General features: G+C 41.2%; 1 protein-coding gene across 4 annotated transcripts in view; it reads left to right on the plus strand.

Annotated features, from left to right (window-relative positions):
• Positions 1-19955, plus strand: part of mllt6 (MLLT6, PHD finger containing) — a 141236-nt gene that overhangs the window by 66650 nt on the left and 54631 nt on the right. For all 4 annotated transcript variants that reach the window (XM_016994601.2, XM_016994602.2, XM_008113421.3 and 1 more), the window contains exon 8: positions 9576-9674. In XM_016994601.2, the coding sequence (XP_016850090.1) occupies positions 9576-9674 (99 nt within the window). The remainder of the gene's footprint in view (positions 1-9575; positions 9675-19955) is intronic.

Consider the following 19955-nt stretch of genomic DNA (forward strand, 5'->3'; position numbering starts at 1 on the left):
CTTATTAAATATATGATTGCAACCTAAAATATTAAGTCAGTTGCTTGTGATGTTTGTAAATTAATGAAATAAGCAGGTTTAGGTACATATTATTATTTATTTATTTTCTGTACTTAATACCCTGCTCTTCTTGCCCCCAAAGGGGGCCTCAGGGTGACTTACAAACTATGGCAATAATTCAGTGCCAGATTCAGACAACAATATCTGTAAAACGCAATATTATAAAACTGTAATAGTCCAAAACTCAAACTGTTACACTGCACTGGTTCTTCTCCTTCCAACTATTGGTGACTGAGAAAGGTCTTGCTCTTGAGCAATCTTTACGTCCTTCTTTGATCCACAAAATAACTAGGTAGTATAAGTGCAAAAACAATGGGTTTTACGCAAGATCGGTCATTTCACAATAAGAAAAACAATGATCACCATATAAAATTAATTTGAACAAATATGTAGGTGCCCTCGATGGTGCAGAGGGTTAAACCCTTGTGCCGGCAGGACTGATAACTTGAAGGCTGGATTGCTGACCTGAAGGTTGCCGATTCGAATCCAACCCAGGGAAAGAGCGGATTATCTCCCTCTATCAGATCCAGCTCCATGCATGGGCATAAGAGAAGCCTCCCATAAAGGTGGCAAAAATCTCTCACACCAGAAGTGACTTGCAGTTCCTCAAGTCGCTCCTAACATGAAAAAAAATATGTAAAAAGGAACCTTAAAGAACAGCAACAACAAAAAGAATTGATGCAAACCTTTATCTAAAATATGTAGACCGTTTTATAAATACATGGAGTATCATATCATTGTTTCATAGGTTACTCGGAGCAAAATATGTATGATGGTTGCTGCTAAAATAAATAATAACAGTCCACCACATTGAACAGAATGTGTAGGTTGTCTGATTATTTCTTTCTTCTTTAATGCAGGCTGTAAGCTTTGGCATAAGGGCTGCTTGCCAATATCACCTTAGCCAATCAAAAAGGAAGAGTTTTTGTTTCCTTCCAGCCCTTAACTGTTGCCAGTTCTGTTACTAAGTAAAGAAGTCCAATATTTTCTGTGTAAATTAACTTGATTGTTTATCACAAAAATGATAGAGTAGACCCAGGCTGCGATGAGAACTTACTACCCAATTGGACATCTTAGAAACTGCTCTATAGATTATGTTCCAGAACAGAAAGTTGGTTTGGTAGTGCCACCACATATGTAAATGTATACTCACCTTTGAGTGGGATCTCCTACACAAGAAAAAGTATTCCAAGTAACACAACTAAACCTGATTATCATTTATGAATTAATATATACGTGTGCTTCTTGGTACAGGCAAAGATTAAGTGTACAGATCTGCTTGTACATATTTGGTTTCATTTCATGTATGCCATATACCAGATGGACCTTTAACTCCATCTGGTTCTACTAGTAGTTAAGTTCTGTATGGGGAACTTAACTCTTTCAGAGCACTTGGTGATGTGAAACAACTTCCTTGAAAGTTCTGTAACTAATTACATTGACTGTTACCTAGATCATTTCTTCTTGAAATATGGTTCCTGACCCCAAATGAGGTCATCTGAGCTCAATGTTAAGAGTCACAAGAAATTTGGCAATAGCCAAATGTGGCTGTTTTAGACATTTACAAATAGCTGTTAGCAACAATGTGCAGTGGACTCTGCAGAACATGTTTCAGCTATACTTCATGAATTGGAAAATCATGTTAGCAACCCTTGAAAATACTAATTTCATAGAATCATAGAATAATAAAGTTGGAAGAGACCACATGGGGCATCTAGTTCAACCCCCTTCCATGCAGGAAAGGCACAATCAAAGTACACCTGACAGATGGCCAGCCAACCTCTGCTTAAAAGTCTCAAAGGAAGGAGCTCCCACCACACTCTGAGACAGAGAGTTCCACTGCTGAACAGTTTTTATGGTCATGAAGTGCTTCCTAATGTTCAGGTGGAATCGCCTTTCCTATAATTCGAACTCATTGCTCTGAGTTCTAGTTTCAAGAGAAGCAGAAAACAAACCTGCTTCCTCTTCCTTATGACATCCTTTCACATAGCCTTTCACTTTCCATCTTGTCAATATATCTTTTAAACTGTGGTGCCCAGAATTGGACACAGTATTCCAGGTGAGGCCTAATACAAAGACACCATGACTTCCCTTGATCGAGACATTATACTCCTTTTGATGCAGCCAAAAACCCATTGGTGTTTTTAACTTCTGCACACACTGTTGGCTCATGTTCAGTTTGTTGTCCATGAAGACACCAAGACCTGTTGTCGAGCCAGGCATCACCCATTCTGTATTATCAGTAAATGTTTGATTTTGATACCTATTTCGTATAGGTATATACCCAAGATCACGTACAAATGTCTCAGATGGAAAGGGGTCAGGAGTGGAAAATGTTTAAGAAGCCCTGATCTAGATGGCCTTAAATATAGATACTAGTTTTGGAGAAGTGACTGTAAATAGACCTCTGCTTTGGAGGTTGGGGAAGAGGGTTCTTCCAGGTGTTGTAAGATATCAGTGTACCCAAACAGTAAAATAGTTGATAATTTAGGAAGGGCATAACAGAGGGAAGGCATGGAAATTAGAGTGTTTTGTAAGGCTTTCCAGTTTTTAAATGTATTTCTTTTAAAAAATGTCTTCAATTTCCAAATGGAAGGGAATTATAAAGTTAGTGATCCATTTTTCAGTTGAATGACAGCAGAAATTAGGGCATGGTCGGATGTTGTGATTCCTCTCGTTTATCAAAATCTTTCTTAGCTGCAGATAATAAGATAGGATAAGGCCTTGTATATACCTCAAATCTTTTAGAGTAATGTGTATAGTCATATCCAGATTAAACTTTCCACTAGGTGTCAACCAAATTAAATTCTATCAGTATCAGTTTTAAAGAGGAGGGATGATATCAAGTCTATTTTGCTGATGTCTAGTTCTGAGTTAGAACAGATGAGGTCATCTCTCAAAATATTTAAAGCCCTGAATTGCTCAAGTACTGATAAAATATTTCTCAAAAAAATCTCCTGGTAGCAGTTTGGGCAGAACGTTGAATCCAATATTACTTTTTCATTTCTTTTTATTAATATTTTATTGAATATATATCTACCTTGGGCTCATAGAAATCTGATGTGGGAGTATCAGAACTAAACCTCCCTTGATTTTGAGAAACCTATTTCTTTGAAGAATGGATTTTGACTGTGTAAATAGTTTTGTGGGATCCCTCTTGTGGTGTGATTTTATCAGAAAAGCATATTAAGGTCTTCTCTGAGAATAATGATTTGGATGTGTTTTTTAAAATCGGTATTCTCAGTTCACTCACATTAAGTGACGCAATTTTGATGCCGGAAATTTGAGGTTTTCAAGAATCCACGGATACTGAGAAACGCCTGGCAAGCTTCGGTAACTGCAAATGTTTTGAGTCAGGAATCTCACTAGGTTGAAGGCAAATGACAGAAGCGTATATTCAGTCTGTGCAGAAGGGTCACTTGTACAGAAGTGGCTGCTCAATTGATACAAGTGCAAAATATACTGTGTGGAAAAAGCAGGCATCTTTATACATAAGAGTTTTCATGCTTTCATGAGTTTTCGAACATTGCTACAGTTTGAAATTCCCTTCCATCTCCCTGATTGGCCAGCACCAAAAAGCTGGCCGGCATTTCCCAAGCCTCTGATTGGCTGAGAGACAGGCCTTAGCTGGTGTGAGTGCTGATTGGTGGAGGAGGCAATGACACAGCCGGGATCTCCTCCCAACTGGGCAGGGAAGCCCTGGAATGCTGAAGACAATGTCCAAAAAGAATCCGAAAAGATGAATGATAGGATTATGCAGATATGGGATCTTTACTGTGGAGACAATTAGTGTTGAATTCTCAGACATCTTCCCATTATAGGAAGACAAAGAAAAGGTCCCAGAAATGTCTATTGATGATGGAAGTGCAATCAAAGTTTCTTCCTAAGCCTTTGTCCAGTGGATAGCTGAGATTCCCAAAGGGGAAGTTCTGGGTGGCAGTTTATGTTTTCTCCCAGGTTCCCACACAGGGTGTGGGAAGGGTAGCTGGAGTGGTTGTGATTGCTCAAGAGGTTATTAGAGTTCAAGTAGGTCTGCCTTCTATTTCATATAGTTAAATAAGATAATAAAAATTTTAAAATAGAGTTCATGATTTTTTTTCCATATAAGCTTTCATTTATTTTATTTTAATTCATTCCTCTGTGCTTGTGCGCACATTTGCATAAGAGAAAAAGGAAAAAGAAAAAAAAATATAGAAAGATACTTGGTGTAGTAGAGAGTCTGGAAATGGAGGTGTGGGGTACATTGTAGTAGTCTGGGCTGCAACTTGGTTGAGATGTGAGTGAATGGCACCATGAGGTGATCTCCAGCAGAGCTCCTTCATTGGGGAATTATGACTTCCTTGGGGATAGAACTATGTTTCTATTTTTACTAGAGGTGGCGAGGTTGTGTTTGATAAAATTTTCAGCCTGTTCATTGTTATTGAGTTATCCATCTTTTGTTCTTTTCCTCATTGATATGCACCTGAGATTTGTTAGTACTGAGTGTTCTGAATTGGTGATTAATATATCCTAAAAAACCCTTTTAAGCAATCAAATACTTTCAACAAAACTATCATTCATTACTTTCATCCAGAGGTGGCACAATGGATTAAACCCTTGTGCCAGCTGCACTGATGACCTGAAGATTGGGTTGCTGATCTGAAGGTTGCCAGTTTGAATCCGTGAGACAGGGTGAGCTCCCATCTATCAGCTCTAGCTTGCGGGGACATGAGAGAAGCCTCCCAGTAGGATAGCAACACATTTGGGTGTCCCCTGGGCAACGTCCCTGTAGATGGCCAGTTCTCTCAAACCAGAAGCAACTTGCAATATACTTTCAAGTTGCTTCTGACACAATAAAAAAATCCAGAGATTCTCCAGCTGGAGTCTCTGATCAAAAAAGCACCAACAATGTTGAAGTCTTCCATAGCTCCTGGGACTAAAGTAGACAGTGGTATGAAATAGAGGGCCTCATTAGATTGCATTGCCTCCTCTTTTGCTTCTCAGTCCATAGGAACTTGAAAGATTTGGTAAGACTTCCTTAAATTGCCTTCAGGAAATTTCTAGAGTTTCAGCCAACATTGAAGTTGCAGTCAAAACAAGTGTCAGTGAGCACAAAGAGGTCTTAATTATTTTTGCTTCCCAACACTATTATACCAAGGTTTATTCTTGGAGAATTTTCTGTTGATGTGTGAGGTTTTGACTAATTGATGAAGACTGTCTCAAAAAACCTCCAGAGTTGCATCCAAGTCTGCCTGTTTATTTCCTTGGGGCCATGATGCTAAAGAACATAAAATGGCTTTAGCTTTCCCTGTTTAATTATGAGCTTAGTCAACTGACTCATTTTTTACTGAATCTTATTTTCCCTTAAGGTTTTTGTTAAAAGGCTGGAGATTTTCATATGTCATAAAGCATGAAAGGGTAGATTGTGATCAAATTTTATTTTAAACTCATTGTAGTTGAATGGGTTAAGCTCTGTGCGGCTGCTAAAATGGTATCTTTGTTTTCTTTCCCGCTAAATTGCACTATATGTTCTCTAGGGTTTTATCCCAATTTTTTGCATTTGGCTGGGGTGCTCTGTAAGTAATAAGCATGTGGTCTTTTGGGAAGATAGAATTGGGAAAGAAGCTAGTAATAATTTATAATGATATTGGAATTATTTCAGAAGCTGGTTTGTCTTCTCCAATCCCTCTTATATGAATATTTTTTCCATTTGGATTTTCTTTCCAAAAATCTCTGAGACAAGGGTCTTAATACCTTTCTGTTGTCTTAAACTTAAATCCGTGGCTCGACTTGCAGTGTCTGCAATGTCACTTACTTTCTCTGAAATTTCATCTCGGAGCATGTTGGTTTCTTTCCTTTCAGAATGCAGGGTTTTCCATTGGGTTAGTACCGCATTCATTGGATTGCTGTCCTTGGCAGTGTTCCTTGCGAGGCCTTTTACCTATAATCTGATGTTCATCAGACATGTTCATGCCTCCTTTTAAAGGATTAGATCAGGCTCTGAAATAGGCTTCTAACTGAGAATTTTTGGAACCAAAGGGCTCTAAAGGAATGTTTGCTAACTTGGATGTTGACTTTCCGAAGAGAGAGGATTAATTAATTTGTGATGTTAAGAGGAGCGATTCTAACAAGCAGCCATCGTGTTTTGGAAAGAAAAAAAACCCTCATTAAGGGTCACATTGCTCCTAATGACCGTGCAAAACTTATGGTCAAGCAATGATCACTGTAGGGGTCATAATGGCACAGCAGATTAAACCACTAAGCTGCAGAACTTGCTGACCAGAAGGTTGGCGGTTTGAATCCACGGGACAGAGTGAGCTCCTGTTGTTAGCCCCAGCTTCTGCCAACCTATAATATAATAATAAATTTATTCTTATAACCCACCCCATCTCCCCGGAGGGACTCGGGGCGGCTCACATAGGGAACAAGCCCAAAAAGCAGTATAAAATACAACAGCAAAATGCATTCAAAACATATAAAACAAAGCATATAAAATATAGTAAAAACATACTCAACCGACCAATAGCCAAGGCGCAGTAAGCATATTCAAGATTAGAAGTAAGGCAGTAGAATTTATATATGTGCAATATCGTGCAACCTCTAGGACATAGCAGTTTAAAAACACGCAAATGTGAGTAGATTAATAGATACCACTTCGGCGGGAAGGTAATGGCACTCCATGCAGTCATGCCGGCCACATGACCTAGGAGGTGTCTACAGATAATGCTGGCTCTTCGCCTTGGAAATGGAGATGAGCACCACTCCCTAGAGTTGGACTCGACTAGACTTAATGTCAAGAGAAAACCTCTACCTTAACTAATGATCAATGTATATACCCTTCATTTTGTCTGCAGTAGAGTAATAGTTAGAGAGCAGTCACTGCATATGAACCACAGGTGGGCGAAACAGGTGCTAACAAGTTTGGAACCAATGTGCCTTGGACACAGTGGTGCCTTTTGAGAATATTTATGGTCAGCGTGACCTAGTTTCAAACTCCCTTTTTCAAAGGCTCACTTCAGCCCTCTGGCAGGAGTGATCTGCTCTGTCTTTGGCAGCTTACTGGCTAGGAAAGAAATAGGAGGGTGGGTTTTGTGCTTTTGAAATCATCACTGCACATGGGTGGAATGTTGTACCAATTGTCAACATGTCATTTAATTAATTTGAAAAGAAAAGGCACATTTCAATACTTACGGAAGCAAACATGTGCAAACCATGATTGCTGGCTGAGGTTTTCCAGTGGTTCAGAGGATGAGGCTTTAGACATTCCTTGCTCTTCTCTCCTCTAATGGATTTTACGTCAAAAATAAACAGATCTATGCAGATCTGTGTATTCAATTAATTTACTTGGGGCTGTAATACTAAAATCTGCAAGCACCAAAAAGGCCCCAAACTTGGTTTGGCATTTAGGGAAGGAATGTTGTTTTGTTATGTTATGTTTCATTTGGTTGTTTTGAGCAAATAGACAGGTAAAAATGAATCTGGTCTGGGAGAAGAAGGAATTCTTATGGAATAGCTGGAGGGCCTGCATTTCTTGCTTGTTATAACATACATCTCTAGTTAATATTTATCTGATATGGATTTGGAGTCCTCTTCTGTCAGCGTTCTGTGTGCCAGATGTTGCCTGCAGCTGGAGGAGCATAACTCCAGCCAGCTGCTTTCCAGGAGGCTGAGTAGTTAGTTGCTGAGGGAATGTATGATTTCTGAGAAAGCATACTTTTGACCTCCATTCTTGTCTCATGTGTCTTTTGTTTGGGGCAGGGGATGTAGCTGCAGGAGACGTTGCCCCAACAAACATGCATTCCACCTTCATGATTTTTTCTTCATTCCCCAATTTCTAGCAAGGCAGAGAGTGAGATGTTGAAAATCATTCACATCTCAAACCCTTATATTTTATGCATTTGTATTCCCTCAGTAACTGCCTGACACTTTTCTTTGAAGGCCTAAGCAGTATTTTTAAATGTTCAACTTCAGATTTATGTGGTTGCAATAATAAAATTCTGGGAACGGAAGGGAAGTTTCATGAGGAAGGGGCGGTTTTCATATTTGCGGGGCATGTCTCGTTTTGCTCTACCCTGCAGTGAAATCCCTGTTTGAGGGCAAGCAAAGTGCAGTCTTCTTTTTGTATTTGCATTTCTGACTTTTATGGATTTGATTATCCATGCGTATTTTTTCGAGGGCTCCATCTACACTGCCATATAATGCACTTTGAAATTGCGTTATATGGTCAGTGTGGATTCATATAATGCAGTTCAACTGCATTGAACTACACTATCTGAGACTACACTGACCATATAATTCAGTTTCAAATTGCATTATGTAGCATTGTAAATGGGGCCTAGGAATCTCTAGGTCCTACTGTGCACGGCTACTGGTATCAGTTGTTGTTGAGTTCATGTTTTTATTATGTTTTATGTGGTTAATGCCTTGCAATGCAAATGTATTTTATGGTGATGTATTTTAATTCATGTTCCACTGGGCTTGGTCCCCATGTAAGCTGCCCCAAGTCCCTTCAGGGAGATGGGGTGGGATATAAGAATAAAGTAGTAGTTACCGTATATCCTCGAGTATTAGCCGAATTTATCAATCCATTTTAGGGATGAAAAAGCCCCCCTTGTCTTATACTCAGGTGGGGTTCCTCAGCTTATACTTGAGTGAGGGCTTATATTTGAGTGAGGGTATCCATTTTTATTTTTATTTTTGAAATTTATCAGTAGCTGCTGCATTTCCCACTCTGGTCTTATACTCGAGTCAATAAGTTTTCCCAGTTTTTTGTGATAAAATTAGATGCTTCGGCTTATATTTGGGTTGGCTTATACTCAAGTATATACGGTATTATTATTATTATTATTATTATTATTATTATTATTATTATTATTATTATTATGTCTTTCTGCATGACTCTGTGCAGTCATGTTGGAAGATCTGAAGATTTCTAGAAAGAAGATTTCTCCCGGTGCTTCAATATAATTCTTTTTTAAAAAAAAACATTTTTTTATTGTAAATAGTGCTACGTGAAATTATACAAACGTTCAGAACAATTTCCATTGGTAACACATGTTTACATTCTTCCTCCTTTTTCTCCCTCCCCTCCCCTCCCCAGGAACAGTTTACAAATTTTCTATATTTATTACAATTGTTCGATCATGAGGATAATCTTGTTTCTCCAATACAATTCTTCAAACTATCAGAAGTTGACTATGGAGTCACGCTGGAAGACCTAGAAATTCCTAAAGAGGTTATCTTTTAGGTGGAAAAGAGCAAGTTTATATTTGCATTTTTCACCCTCACAGGAGCCTCCCAGCAATATATAGAGGGCTGACTGTGTAGCATTTCCAAGTGCTGATAAACTATGGTTCAGCATCAGCATAACCAGTGGTGATGAATGCTAGGACTCTCTGCTGGTCATGGACCGTCATAAAGTCTTGTTGTTGTTGAATGCTAGGAGTTACAGTCTAACACCTCTGCCTTACAGTTTACCTTTCTTACCTGTTTTGAAAAGGAGGAAAACATTTTCTTGGTATTTTTTTGTTTTGCAGAGTCGGAAGGACAAGGAACGGCCCAAACAGAAGCACAAGAAGCATTCCGAATCTCCCACCAGTCTCACACTGTCCTCCCCATCCATTGTCCCTGAGAAGGTAATGAAAACAGTTTAGGCATTTGCAATGGCGCCCCAGGGCTGTGTGAGCATTTCACATGTTGCACAGTCATACTTGTATTGGTCTTTTGCAGTCAGTATCTTGAAAACTATTGGATTTGTTGACTTTTTCCACAAAACAATGAATTCCAAGCCCTGTGTGGCTGTGAAGGTAAGTTTGAAACTGTATACAGTGAAATCCAGAAAGCCAGAGAAGAGAATGAACAGAACCTCAGTTGTCAACCACTTTAATGCTCTGCAAAGCTTACCCATAGCTACTAGGAACATAGTAAAGTATACAAGACAAACAAATACAGTACATTTTTATATCCTCTATCATGATGTAGGGTTCATATTTTTTCCTGGATAGTCAAATCCAGGCATTTACCAAACCACAGACCTACAATTTTGCACGCAGCCCTGTGGATAGCTCCCTCGAGGGTAGAATAAAACCGTACAGACCAGAAAGGAAGAAAAGGGAGGCAAACAAATCCTTCCCCACCCTCCCCATTCCTATTTGTTTCAGGCCCCAATTGCTCGCATTCTGCCCCACCCTCCCAACATTTCCCCGCTATAGGCAGACTCTGGAGTCCTAAGAATCCCACTTCGCAGCTGTCTGCTGCTGACATTGTAACCGCTAAGCTAAACCCTCAAGTGATTTCAGAAGCATGTCTCAGCTTGTTCTTGAAGCACATGTTTCAGTTCAGGCCTCCCGTAGCATTAATAACTTAATAGCAGAGTTTTGTGTCCTCTCTCTTTCACTCTCATATGTGTGTTTTCCCCCCTCCCACCCAGCCCAGTTGTAAACCAAGTGAAAAGAGAAGGCTTCATTTTTTAAGGATCAAATCGCAGAGAACATATCAGTATCGGGACTGGAGCATTAGGCTAAATAGGGAAACGTAAAGCCTCCGGGAAGAATTCGATTTCCATTCCTGTTTTCCAAGCCCCGAGCAGCAGATTTCCTATGCCAACTCCATCCACTGGCTTGAATTTCAGGCAGCTCTGCTTGCACTGCCATTTCTTCAATGTGGTTAATTGTTTAGTTCAGCAAAAGGCCTCTGCATGCTCCCAGATACAGTTTTTTTGCTCACAGACATGATGTCTAATTGAGTTGTGAGGCTGGAGATGGACATTTTTAAAAAATAAGCGGAATGGCTTCATTTTCCATAGTCAGTGTCCATGATGTTCTTTTGTCCCATTTTAACCCCTGGCCAAACAGGTTTTTCAGCATTTTGAAAGAGGAAACCTATACAGACACACAGAGATGTCTATAAAACCTATTTACTAGACGTGATACTGTGGAAAATGTGCATGCCACAAACAGAAATCCCTCCTCTGAACTGCTGGTATCATATTTCCAGGATGAAGAGGGCATAAAAATGTTGACTAAGGAACTTTCAATAATACACCGTATTGTATCATACTATGCAACTCAACATTTGTTCCTGGATTATCGTAAATGTCACTTCCTAATCTGTTGTATCATAAAAACGTCAAAAATGTTTATTAAACTGCAAAAGCTTTGTTTTCGTGGGACATCATGCAGCACATTTTGCTATTGTTTTTCACTGAATATCTGATAGGGTCTCAAACAATTCAACATAGCATGTGGCAGACACAAAAACGAAGTTTCTGGAGTATAACAATTACTTTCAAAGTAAGTACCACGCAATTAAACAGGAAATAATATTTTCAAACCAGGAGCAGAAAAAATTGTTGCATAGTGTTATGCAACACTAGTGTTAAAATTTGTGTAGGCAAGTACTTCTTATGGTATCGTATATGTGAGACCCTAGGGAGCCCCCGGTGGCACAGCAGGTTAAACTATTGAGCTGCTGAACTTGCTGACCAAAAAGTTCGAATCCAGGGAGCGGAGTTCGCTCCCTCTGTTAGCCCCAGCTTCTGCCAACTTTGCAGTTTGAAAACATGCAAATGTGAATAGATCAATAGGAACTGCTCCGGCGGGAAAGTAATGGTGCTCCATGCAGTCATGCTGGCCACATGACCTTGGAGGTGTCTATGGACAATGCCAGCTCTTTGGCTTAGAAATGGAGATGAACACCAACCCCCAGAGTTGGACACGACTAGACTCAATGTCAGGGGAATACCTTTACCTTTACTATATGTGAGACAGGTAGGATTTTTCTCCTCTGTGTGCCAGGGACTGGCATATTTGAAGCTTTGATTCCAAGATGCAGGCAAAATGTGTGTGAATGCTGACTATGGTTCCTGATAGGAGTGCATGGCCATACTGGAAGTATAGAAGGTTGCACTCAACTCTTGCTCTCCAACCTAGATTCCCTGATGTTAGTGGCCTGAACTGGAAAAACTGGAAGCTGGAGCCTGGAGGCTGAGAAAAAAATCAGGAGGCCAAATCTATCTATATATAAGTCAATGTATGTATGTATGTACCTGTTTCTAGGTGAAGTGGCCCTCTGTGATGTCACTGGGGAAAGGCGGGAGGACGGAAACAGCCACAATGAGAATTTGCCCACCATTGCCATGTTGCCATGGCGGTATTCTGAGGGGACAGGCTTAGCACAGTGGGCTAACCACTGTGCTGCAGAAAAACCCTGCCAATTGAAAAGTCGGCAGTTTGAGCTCAGGTTGGGCTGAGCACCCGCCATCAGCCCCAGCAAACCTGCCCACCTAGCAGGTTGAAAGCAGAAATGCAAGTAGACAGATAGTTACCACTTTTAGTGGGGAAGTAATAAAGGTGCCCTTAAGAATATCGATCGGGAGGAAAAACTCCTTGGCATAGAGGATGGAGTGACAGCATCCCCCCTCCCCCTCCGTGGCCGGAGTCGAGCACAGCCTCCAAGATGCCAGAAATATGATGGGAAAAATTGACTTTACCTCTGTTTGCATTGTCTGTCCTTGTTTATTGCGTAATCAGCATTGAATGCTGTATGTGTGTTCTGTGAGCCGCTCTGAGTCCCCTTCGGGGTGAAAAGAGCAGGGTATAAATACAGTGTTCCCTCACTGCTTCGCAGTTCACTTTTCGTGGATTTGCTGTTTTACAGTTTTTCAATAAACTCTAAAAGACTATTATAAATCATAAAAAATTACAATTTACAGCCTAAGGAAGGGAAGAAGAAGAAGCCAAAGGGAGAGTAATGGAGCCCAAGCAGCAACAGCAGGAGAAAGAGGCAATTTATCAACAGACAATTGGTTGATAAAGACTTAAAATAGTGTATAACTACTAAAATAATGTATAAATATTAAAATAAATATAGCGTCCCTACTTCACGGATTTTCACTTATTGCGGGTGGTCCTGGAACCTAATCCCAGCGATAAGTGAGGGAACACTGTAAATATTAAAATAAATATAGCGTCCGTACTTCGTGGATTTTCACTTATTGTGGGTGGTCCTGGAACCTAACCCCAGCGATAAGTGAGGGAACACTGTACTGTATCTAAATAAATTAATAGGCCCTCTCGGAACTGAAAACGGGAGAAACTAGGTGGGCAGTGGTCCCAACTACATTTGAGTAATACCAGGTATATTTGCTAATTTAACATAAATTTAGATGCTATAAAATCCCCATTGTGATATCACCATTTGAAGAAATATGCAGTGTCTCTGTAAGCGACTGTTTAAGTATAGTTAATGTTAACAGAGAGCAGGGGAAAAGCATACAAAGTTGGATTGACAATGTGAAAGCTTTTGCCCTTGTTACTTACATTTATAAGACCTAAAGAGTTACTTTTTTGAGTCTGGTCTAATTATACTTTCTTCTATGGTCTGACTCCAGAAAGGTAGCTGTGCTTCTTTGTTCAAACAAAAACAACAGAAGAGTTTTTATAAAGGCTAACACATTTATTGTGGCATGAAGTTGTATGCTTTAGCAAATGAGTGTATTATGTACTGTGAGCTCAGAGAGAAAGAGGTGGGGTGGAGAAATGTTTTCACAACACGAGGCCAAAAGGCCAAGCAATACAAGAGATGATTATGCAGAGCACAAAAGTGACCCAGTCCAAAAGAGCAAAGTGGGTGGGGCCCACAACCACCGGGTAATGAATTGCAAGGGCACAATAAATGAGTGTACACATTAACACCTAAAGGAACAATGGCTTTCTTTGGTGAGAGGGTCACTCCCTTCGTTTATTGACCAAAGTCTGTTAGTATCAACTCTAAACGTGAATTCTAAATCCATAACTGCTCATACTAGGGTCTCCCTTTGCAATTTATTTTTAAAGTATGGGAACTTACAAGTTGGATACAATTCTGTGGACATTAAGCAAGCACTGACTTATAAATGGCTATGTCACAATTAATTATTTCTTTTAAGGGGTCCTTAAGATAGTGGTTTTGCCAGGTTACCAGAAATGAGCTGGGATGGGGTTCCTGTAACATATTCCTTAACCATTTTTAGTAGAATGAAGTGCTCCAAAGCTCCATCAAGTGGGATGAAGATATCTGTTCTCCCTCACCTTCCAAACTCCAACTGTCTGCCTTAGCCTTCCCTTCCTAACATGACCATTTGCCCTACCAGAGGAGAGTGGAGAAGGACATCGAGTAGCTGGTATAAAATAAATCTGGGAGCTCCTCTAGTCTCCCACTTTCAACAGTTGCTGAGTTGGGAGCAGATAAGTGTGGCCGAAGGTTGGGTTTTGATCTGGAAACTTCAGGACCTGGGACATGATCTGGTGACCCTGTGTCTTCTTCCCTGCACAAAAGAAAGAGATGGAATAGACAACAAAAGGAAAAGGTTGCTTAAGAAGTGACTAAAAGGAAGAAAGAAAAGCAATAGAAGAGCAACTCCTAGGTAAGATGTTGGAAGAAGAATAGAGACAGAGACGAAAATGGAAACAAATGGAAACACTTATGGACCAGATGTTGAAACTGAAGTGGAAAATATTAAAGAGAAAGGGCAACAGAAGTACTGCATTGCAGACATGCAAGCTGTTCTGCTAGCTGCGATGACCAATCGCTATTCAAAATACTTATGCTCCACCACATTTTATCACCTTTAGAAACTGCAATACTATTTGGATGCAGTATCATTTATTTCCAAAAGGAATATATGCTATTACCCCCAAACTGGCAATTAGCAAGTAATTAGTAGCAAGTTGCAGGTATATAATTGCACAACAATGGTATAACAGAGTTATATTTCAAAAGTAGCATTCCACACTGGAACAAAATTTCCTTATTTGTGTAGCAAGCAGCATTTTGTAACCCCTTTTAAATGTTACCTCTAAAGGCATGTTTAGAGCCATAGCAATTTTTCAACTTTTGTTCCATTGTCTTATCTTTTGTGCCATTACACAGAACAACATTGCTATTTGATGCACTAGTGTTTGTACCTGAGCCATTTGTCCTTGGTCCCTGGAGAGTTTCCAGGAAAGAGGAAAGCAGTGATAGTCAGCAGGAACAAATGGTTGTTTATTCGTTCAGTTGCTTCCGACTCTTCGTGACCTCATGGACCAGCCCAGGCCAGAGCTCCCTGTCGGCTGTGGCCACCCTCAGCTCCTTCAAAGTCAAGCGAATCACTTCAAGGATGCCATCCATCCACCTTTCCCTTGGTCAGCCCCTCTTTGTTTTTCCTTCCATTTTCCCCATCATCGTTCTCTTCTCCAAACTTTCCTGTCGTCTCATTATGTCGCCAAAAGACTTCATCTTTGCCTCTAATATCCTTCCCTCCAGTGAGCAGTCGGGCATTATTTCCTGGAGTATGGATCGGTTGGATCTTCTTGTGGTCCAAGGTACTCTCAGAATTTTCCTCCAACACCATAGTTCAAATGCGTCTGTCTTCCTTCCCTCAGCCTTCCTTATGGTCCAGCTCTCACATCCATAGGTTAATACAGGGAATACCATTGTGTCAGGCTCACTTCAAAGGACCAGTCTGAACGCAGATCAAAGATAGCTGCTCTCAAATCCAATCTTTATTGAAGAATGCATGACTTTGGGAAAAGTCGAGAATGACCTAATGTTTACATACAATCATTTTTATCACCTCTGATGCAACGTAACACCACACGCAAATATCATCATCAAACCCCACCCCTTGTATCACATTTCTACTATTCCCACACACTATACCAATTATAATTGTTTATACTTTCAACCCCGAGTTCCCAGGCTCATTCTATCTTCTTCTGCCAGGTGCTTCCAGGATTATTTATGTTATGACTCCAAGTCCAGGGCTTGGAAATTCAGCCCTGGGACTTGGTTCCATGACATGGCGCCCTCTTTTTCTTCGTCCTCCTCTTCGGCTCTTCTTTCATCACAATCCTGAAATAAATCAAACAATAACTCTATGTGTCCATTTTGTCCAAAGTACCCATATACTTTTTCAGTAAGCTGCGATGGAATACTGGGTGTATTTTCCCTAAACTTTTTGGCAATGCCAACTGGAAAGTCACTTCGTTGATAACCCCCTGTATTCTGAATGGTCCAATATATTTGGGGCCCAATTTTCTCGAAGGTAGCCCCAATTTGATGTTTTGGGTACTTAACCACACTAAATCTCCTTTCTCCAATTTATCGCCTTCCACCCTTTTTCTGTCTGCGAATGTTTTATACTTTTTGTGTGCTTCCTTTAAGGATGCAGTCACTTGACTCCAGCATTCTAGCATTTGAGTTTTCCATTTCCCTGCCCCTGTTTCTTCATTCTCTGTCCATTTTGGCAACTGGGGCAGAGGCTGTATTTCATACCCGTAAACTACTTCAAAGGGAGTTTTATTTGTTGCTGAATGTATAGTCGAATTAAAAGCTAGTTCTGCGAAAGCCAGCCACTTAGACCAGTCAGTTTGTCTCATGTTAGAGTACATTCGAAGGAACTGCCCAAGTGTCTGTTGAGTACGTTCTACTGCCCCATTTGTCATGGGGTGAAAAGCAGAACTTAGACTCCTTTCTGCTCCTAGCATTTCCAAGAATTTTTCCCAAAATTTTGCTGTGAATTGAACCCCTCTGTCACTGACCACTCTACTGGGACATCCATGAAGTTTGTAAATATGGTTTATGTATAATTCAGCTAGTTTTTCTGCCGATGGTAATTTTGTCAGTGCTATAAAGTGGGCCTGTTTAGAAAACAGGTCTAATACTGTCCAAATATAACGATGTCCTTTGCTAACCGGCAGTTCCCCCACAAAGTCCATAGCTACACATTCCCAAGGCCTGGTAGGTTCTGCTACTGTTTGTAATAATCCCATTGGCTTCCCTCCTCTCGATTTATTTCTGGCACAATCATCACATTGAACAACATGATTCTTTATGTCCTTCCTCATTCCTGGCCACCAACAATGTTTTGCTATTGCCTTTGTTGTTTTTGTAATTCCTGTATGACCAGCGCTCTGGTTATTGTGAAAACGATGCAAAATCTTAATCCTTAATATTGCTGGGATATACAGTTTCTTGTTCACAAACCAAAACCCCCCCTTCTGCTCCCCCTTTTCTGCGTTGGATGCGATCCACTGATCTCCTTCGTATGACTGTTTCAGTTCTTTTCCCCAACTACTTTCCCCGTCGAATTCAATAATAGCAGTGTTCTCTCTTTGGGTTTGCGCTCTTGTCCTGACAGCTAAGCCCCATTGTTTATCAGAGAATATTGTTCCCTCTTTTGCTGTGGTTATGCCTTCGTGTTGAGGCATGCGTGAAAGAGCATCAGCCAAGACATTCTGTTTCCCTTGGAAAAACTTTAATTGGAAATCGAACCTGCTGAAGTATTGTGCCCATCTAATTTGTTTGGGGGACAATTTTCGAGGAGATTTTAAATACTGGAGGTTCTTATGGTCAGACCAAATTTCAAATGGGATTCCGCTCCCTTCGAGGAAGTGTCGCCAGCATTCTAAGGCTTTTAATATGGCTAATGCCTCTTTTTCCCATATGGGCCAACATTTTTCAGTTTCACTGAACTTCCGGGACAAATATCCACAAGGTTTTAAGTTCCCATTTTGATCCTTTTGCAATAGTACTGCCCCGTATGCACAGTCTGAAGCATCGCAATGGATTATGAAAGGGCTCCGGATATCGGGGTGTTTTAGGACGGGTTCTTCTGTGAAGCATCCTTTTAGGGTTTCGAATGCCTTTTGGCATTCTGGCGTCCAACTCAGTTTGGCGCCAGGAGCTTTCACTTTTGCTGTCTCCCCTTTCCCTTTTGTTTTTAAAAGTTCAGTAAGGGGTGCGGTTATTTGCGCAAAGCCTTTTATGAACGATCTATAAAAATTTGCAAACCCCAGAAATGATTGCAATTGCCTCCTTGTTTGGGGTACTCCCCATTCTTTTACGTCTGATACTTTAGACGGGTCCATAGCTAACCCTTCTGGAGATATCCGATACCCCAGAAAGTCAATTTGAGTTTTATTAAATTCACATTTGGACAGTTTTGCATACAGCTTTGCTTCCCTTAGTCTCTGCAAAACTTCCCGGACCAATTCCACGTGCTTTTCTTTATCTTCGCTCACGATCAATATATCATCAAGGAATATGAATACCCCTCGGTACAACAATGGGTGCAGTATTTCATTTATAAGCTGCATAAAGCAACTGCCGCCATTTTTTAACCCAAATGGCAAAATTTTATATTCAAAATGGCCGAATGCGCAGGAAAATGCAGTTTTCCAAGTATCCTCAGGTTTGATTCTTAATTTATGATATGCTTCAATTAAATCGAGTTTAGTAAATATGCTCCCTTTCTTCAATACGGTAATTAAATCCTTTACTAAGGGCATAGGGTATTTATTGTCCTTAGTAATTGCATTTAAATTTCGATAGTCAATGCACAATCTTAGGGAGTTGTCTTTCTTTCTCCTAAATAACACTGGGGCTCCGAGAGGAGAATTGGATGGCTTAATGAAGCCTCGCGCCAGGTTCTTATCAATATATTTCCTCAATTCCTCCTTCTCCTGAACAGACATGGGATACACTTTTGGTTTTGGTAAGTTTGCTCCTGGGGTTATTTCAATTTCTACTTCTATATTCCTCTTGGGAGGTAATTTACTTGCCTCTTTCTGATTGAAAACATCCACAAAGTCTCTGTATTCAGGTGGCAATAGCTGTGGGTCTATTTCACCTGCTTCATCTTCCTCGTCCTCCTCTCCTGCTATTTTGCTTATCTCCCATTGCGTCTGTTGTTCTTTAAATGCTAGGCTCTTTCCTCTCCAATCTACTTCGGGATTTGCCTGTTCGAGCCATGGGATCCCTAGTATTACGTGGTATGTGGCAATAGGGGCTATCACAAAGGATATTCTTCCTTCCCATTTGCCTATTTTACATGGGACCCCCCGTATTTCCTTTGTAGATACTTCCCCAGCAGCAACTGATCCATCTAGCTGCGAAAATGCAATCGGGGAGTCAAGCAACGTCTGCTGGCATTTCAGCGCTCCTGCTAGTTCCGGAGTTATAATGTTCCTAGAACAACCGCAATCCACGAATGCCCTGCAGGTGGCCCGATTCTCTAGCCCCGATAGGCAGATTGGCACTACTAGCATGCGTTTGTCTCGACTCACCAGCCTTTCCGAAGATTCTGGGGCTCGCACCTCCTCCTCCGCTCGCCTCCCAGTTGCTGGCTTGGGCTTTGAGGGTTTTGGCGGCTCCCCCTTCCGGGCCCAACATTCTGCTGCTCGATGGCCCGTCTTCCCACATACAAAGCATCCCGGCTTGGGTTTGTTATCATCTCCTTTGAAGGGGATCCCCGGCCTCCCTCCGGGCCTTTCCTGCTTCCTCGTTTCTCCTCGCCCTCTCGCCACCGGTCTTTGCTGGCCGCCGCCGCCCCTGAAACGCTTTACTTGGGCCAGGGTGGATTCGACGCGCCCCGCTAGTTGTATCCAGCCCTGGAGTGTTTCTGGGTCGTCTCTGTGCGCTGCCCAACTAAAAACCTCGGGGCGTAGTCCCTCTTTAAATATCTCCACTTTGGTCACTTCGGACCACTCTGGTACCCTTTCCGCGAGATGGAGGAATTCCTCTGCGTACTCGGGCACCGTTTTGTCCCTTTGCTTTATTCCTTTGAGCTGGTCTCGAGCCCTCAATTGCTCTAGCCGGTCTCTGAACCGGTTTTCCAGTGCGGCGAGGAAGCGGGGCACTGACCTCAGGCATGGGTCGCGTCTGGCATGTAGTTGCACATACCAGCTGGCCGCTCCTCTCTTTAGTGTGTTGCCGATGGCCCGAACCATGCTTGCTTCGGAGGGGAATGTGTGTGCATTGTCTTCCATATATCCTCTGATGCTAATGAGGAAAAAGTTCAGTTCAGATGATTCCCCTCCGTATTCCAGTTTGAGATCTTCCCTCCTTTGCATCCATTCTGTGGCCCGTTTCCTCGACTTAAATGTCAGGCTCAC

The sequence above is a fragment of the Anolis carolinensis genome, chromosome 6, assembly GCF_035594765.1.
Source record: "Anolis carolinensis isolate JA03-04 chromosome 6, rAnoCar3.1.pri, whole genome shotgun sequence".
Taxonomy (NCBI): Eukaryota; Metazoa; Chordata; class Lepidosauria; order Squamata; family Dactyloidae; genus Anolis; species Anolis carolinensis.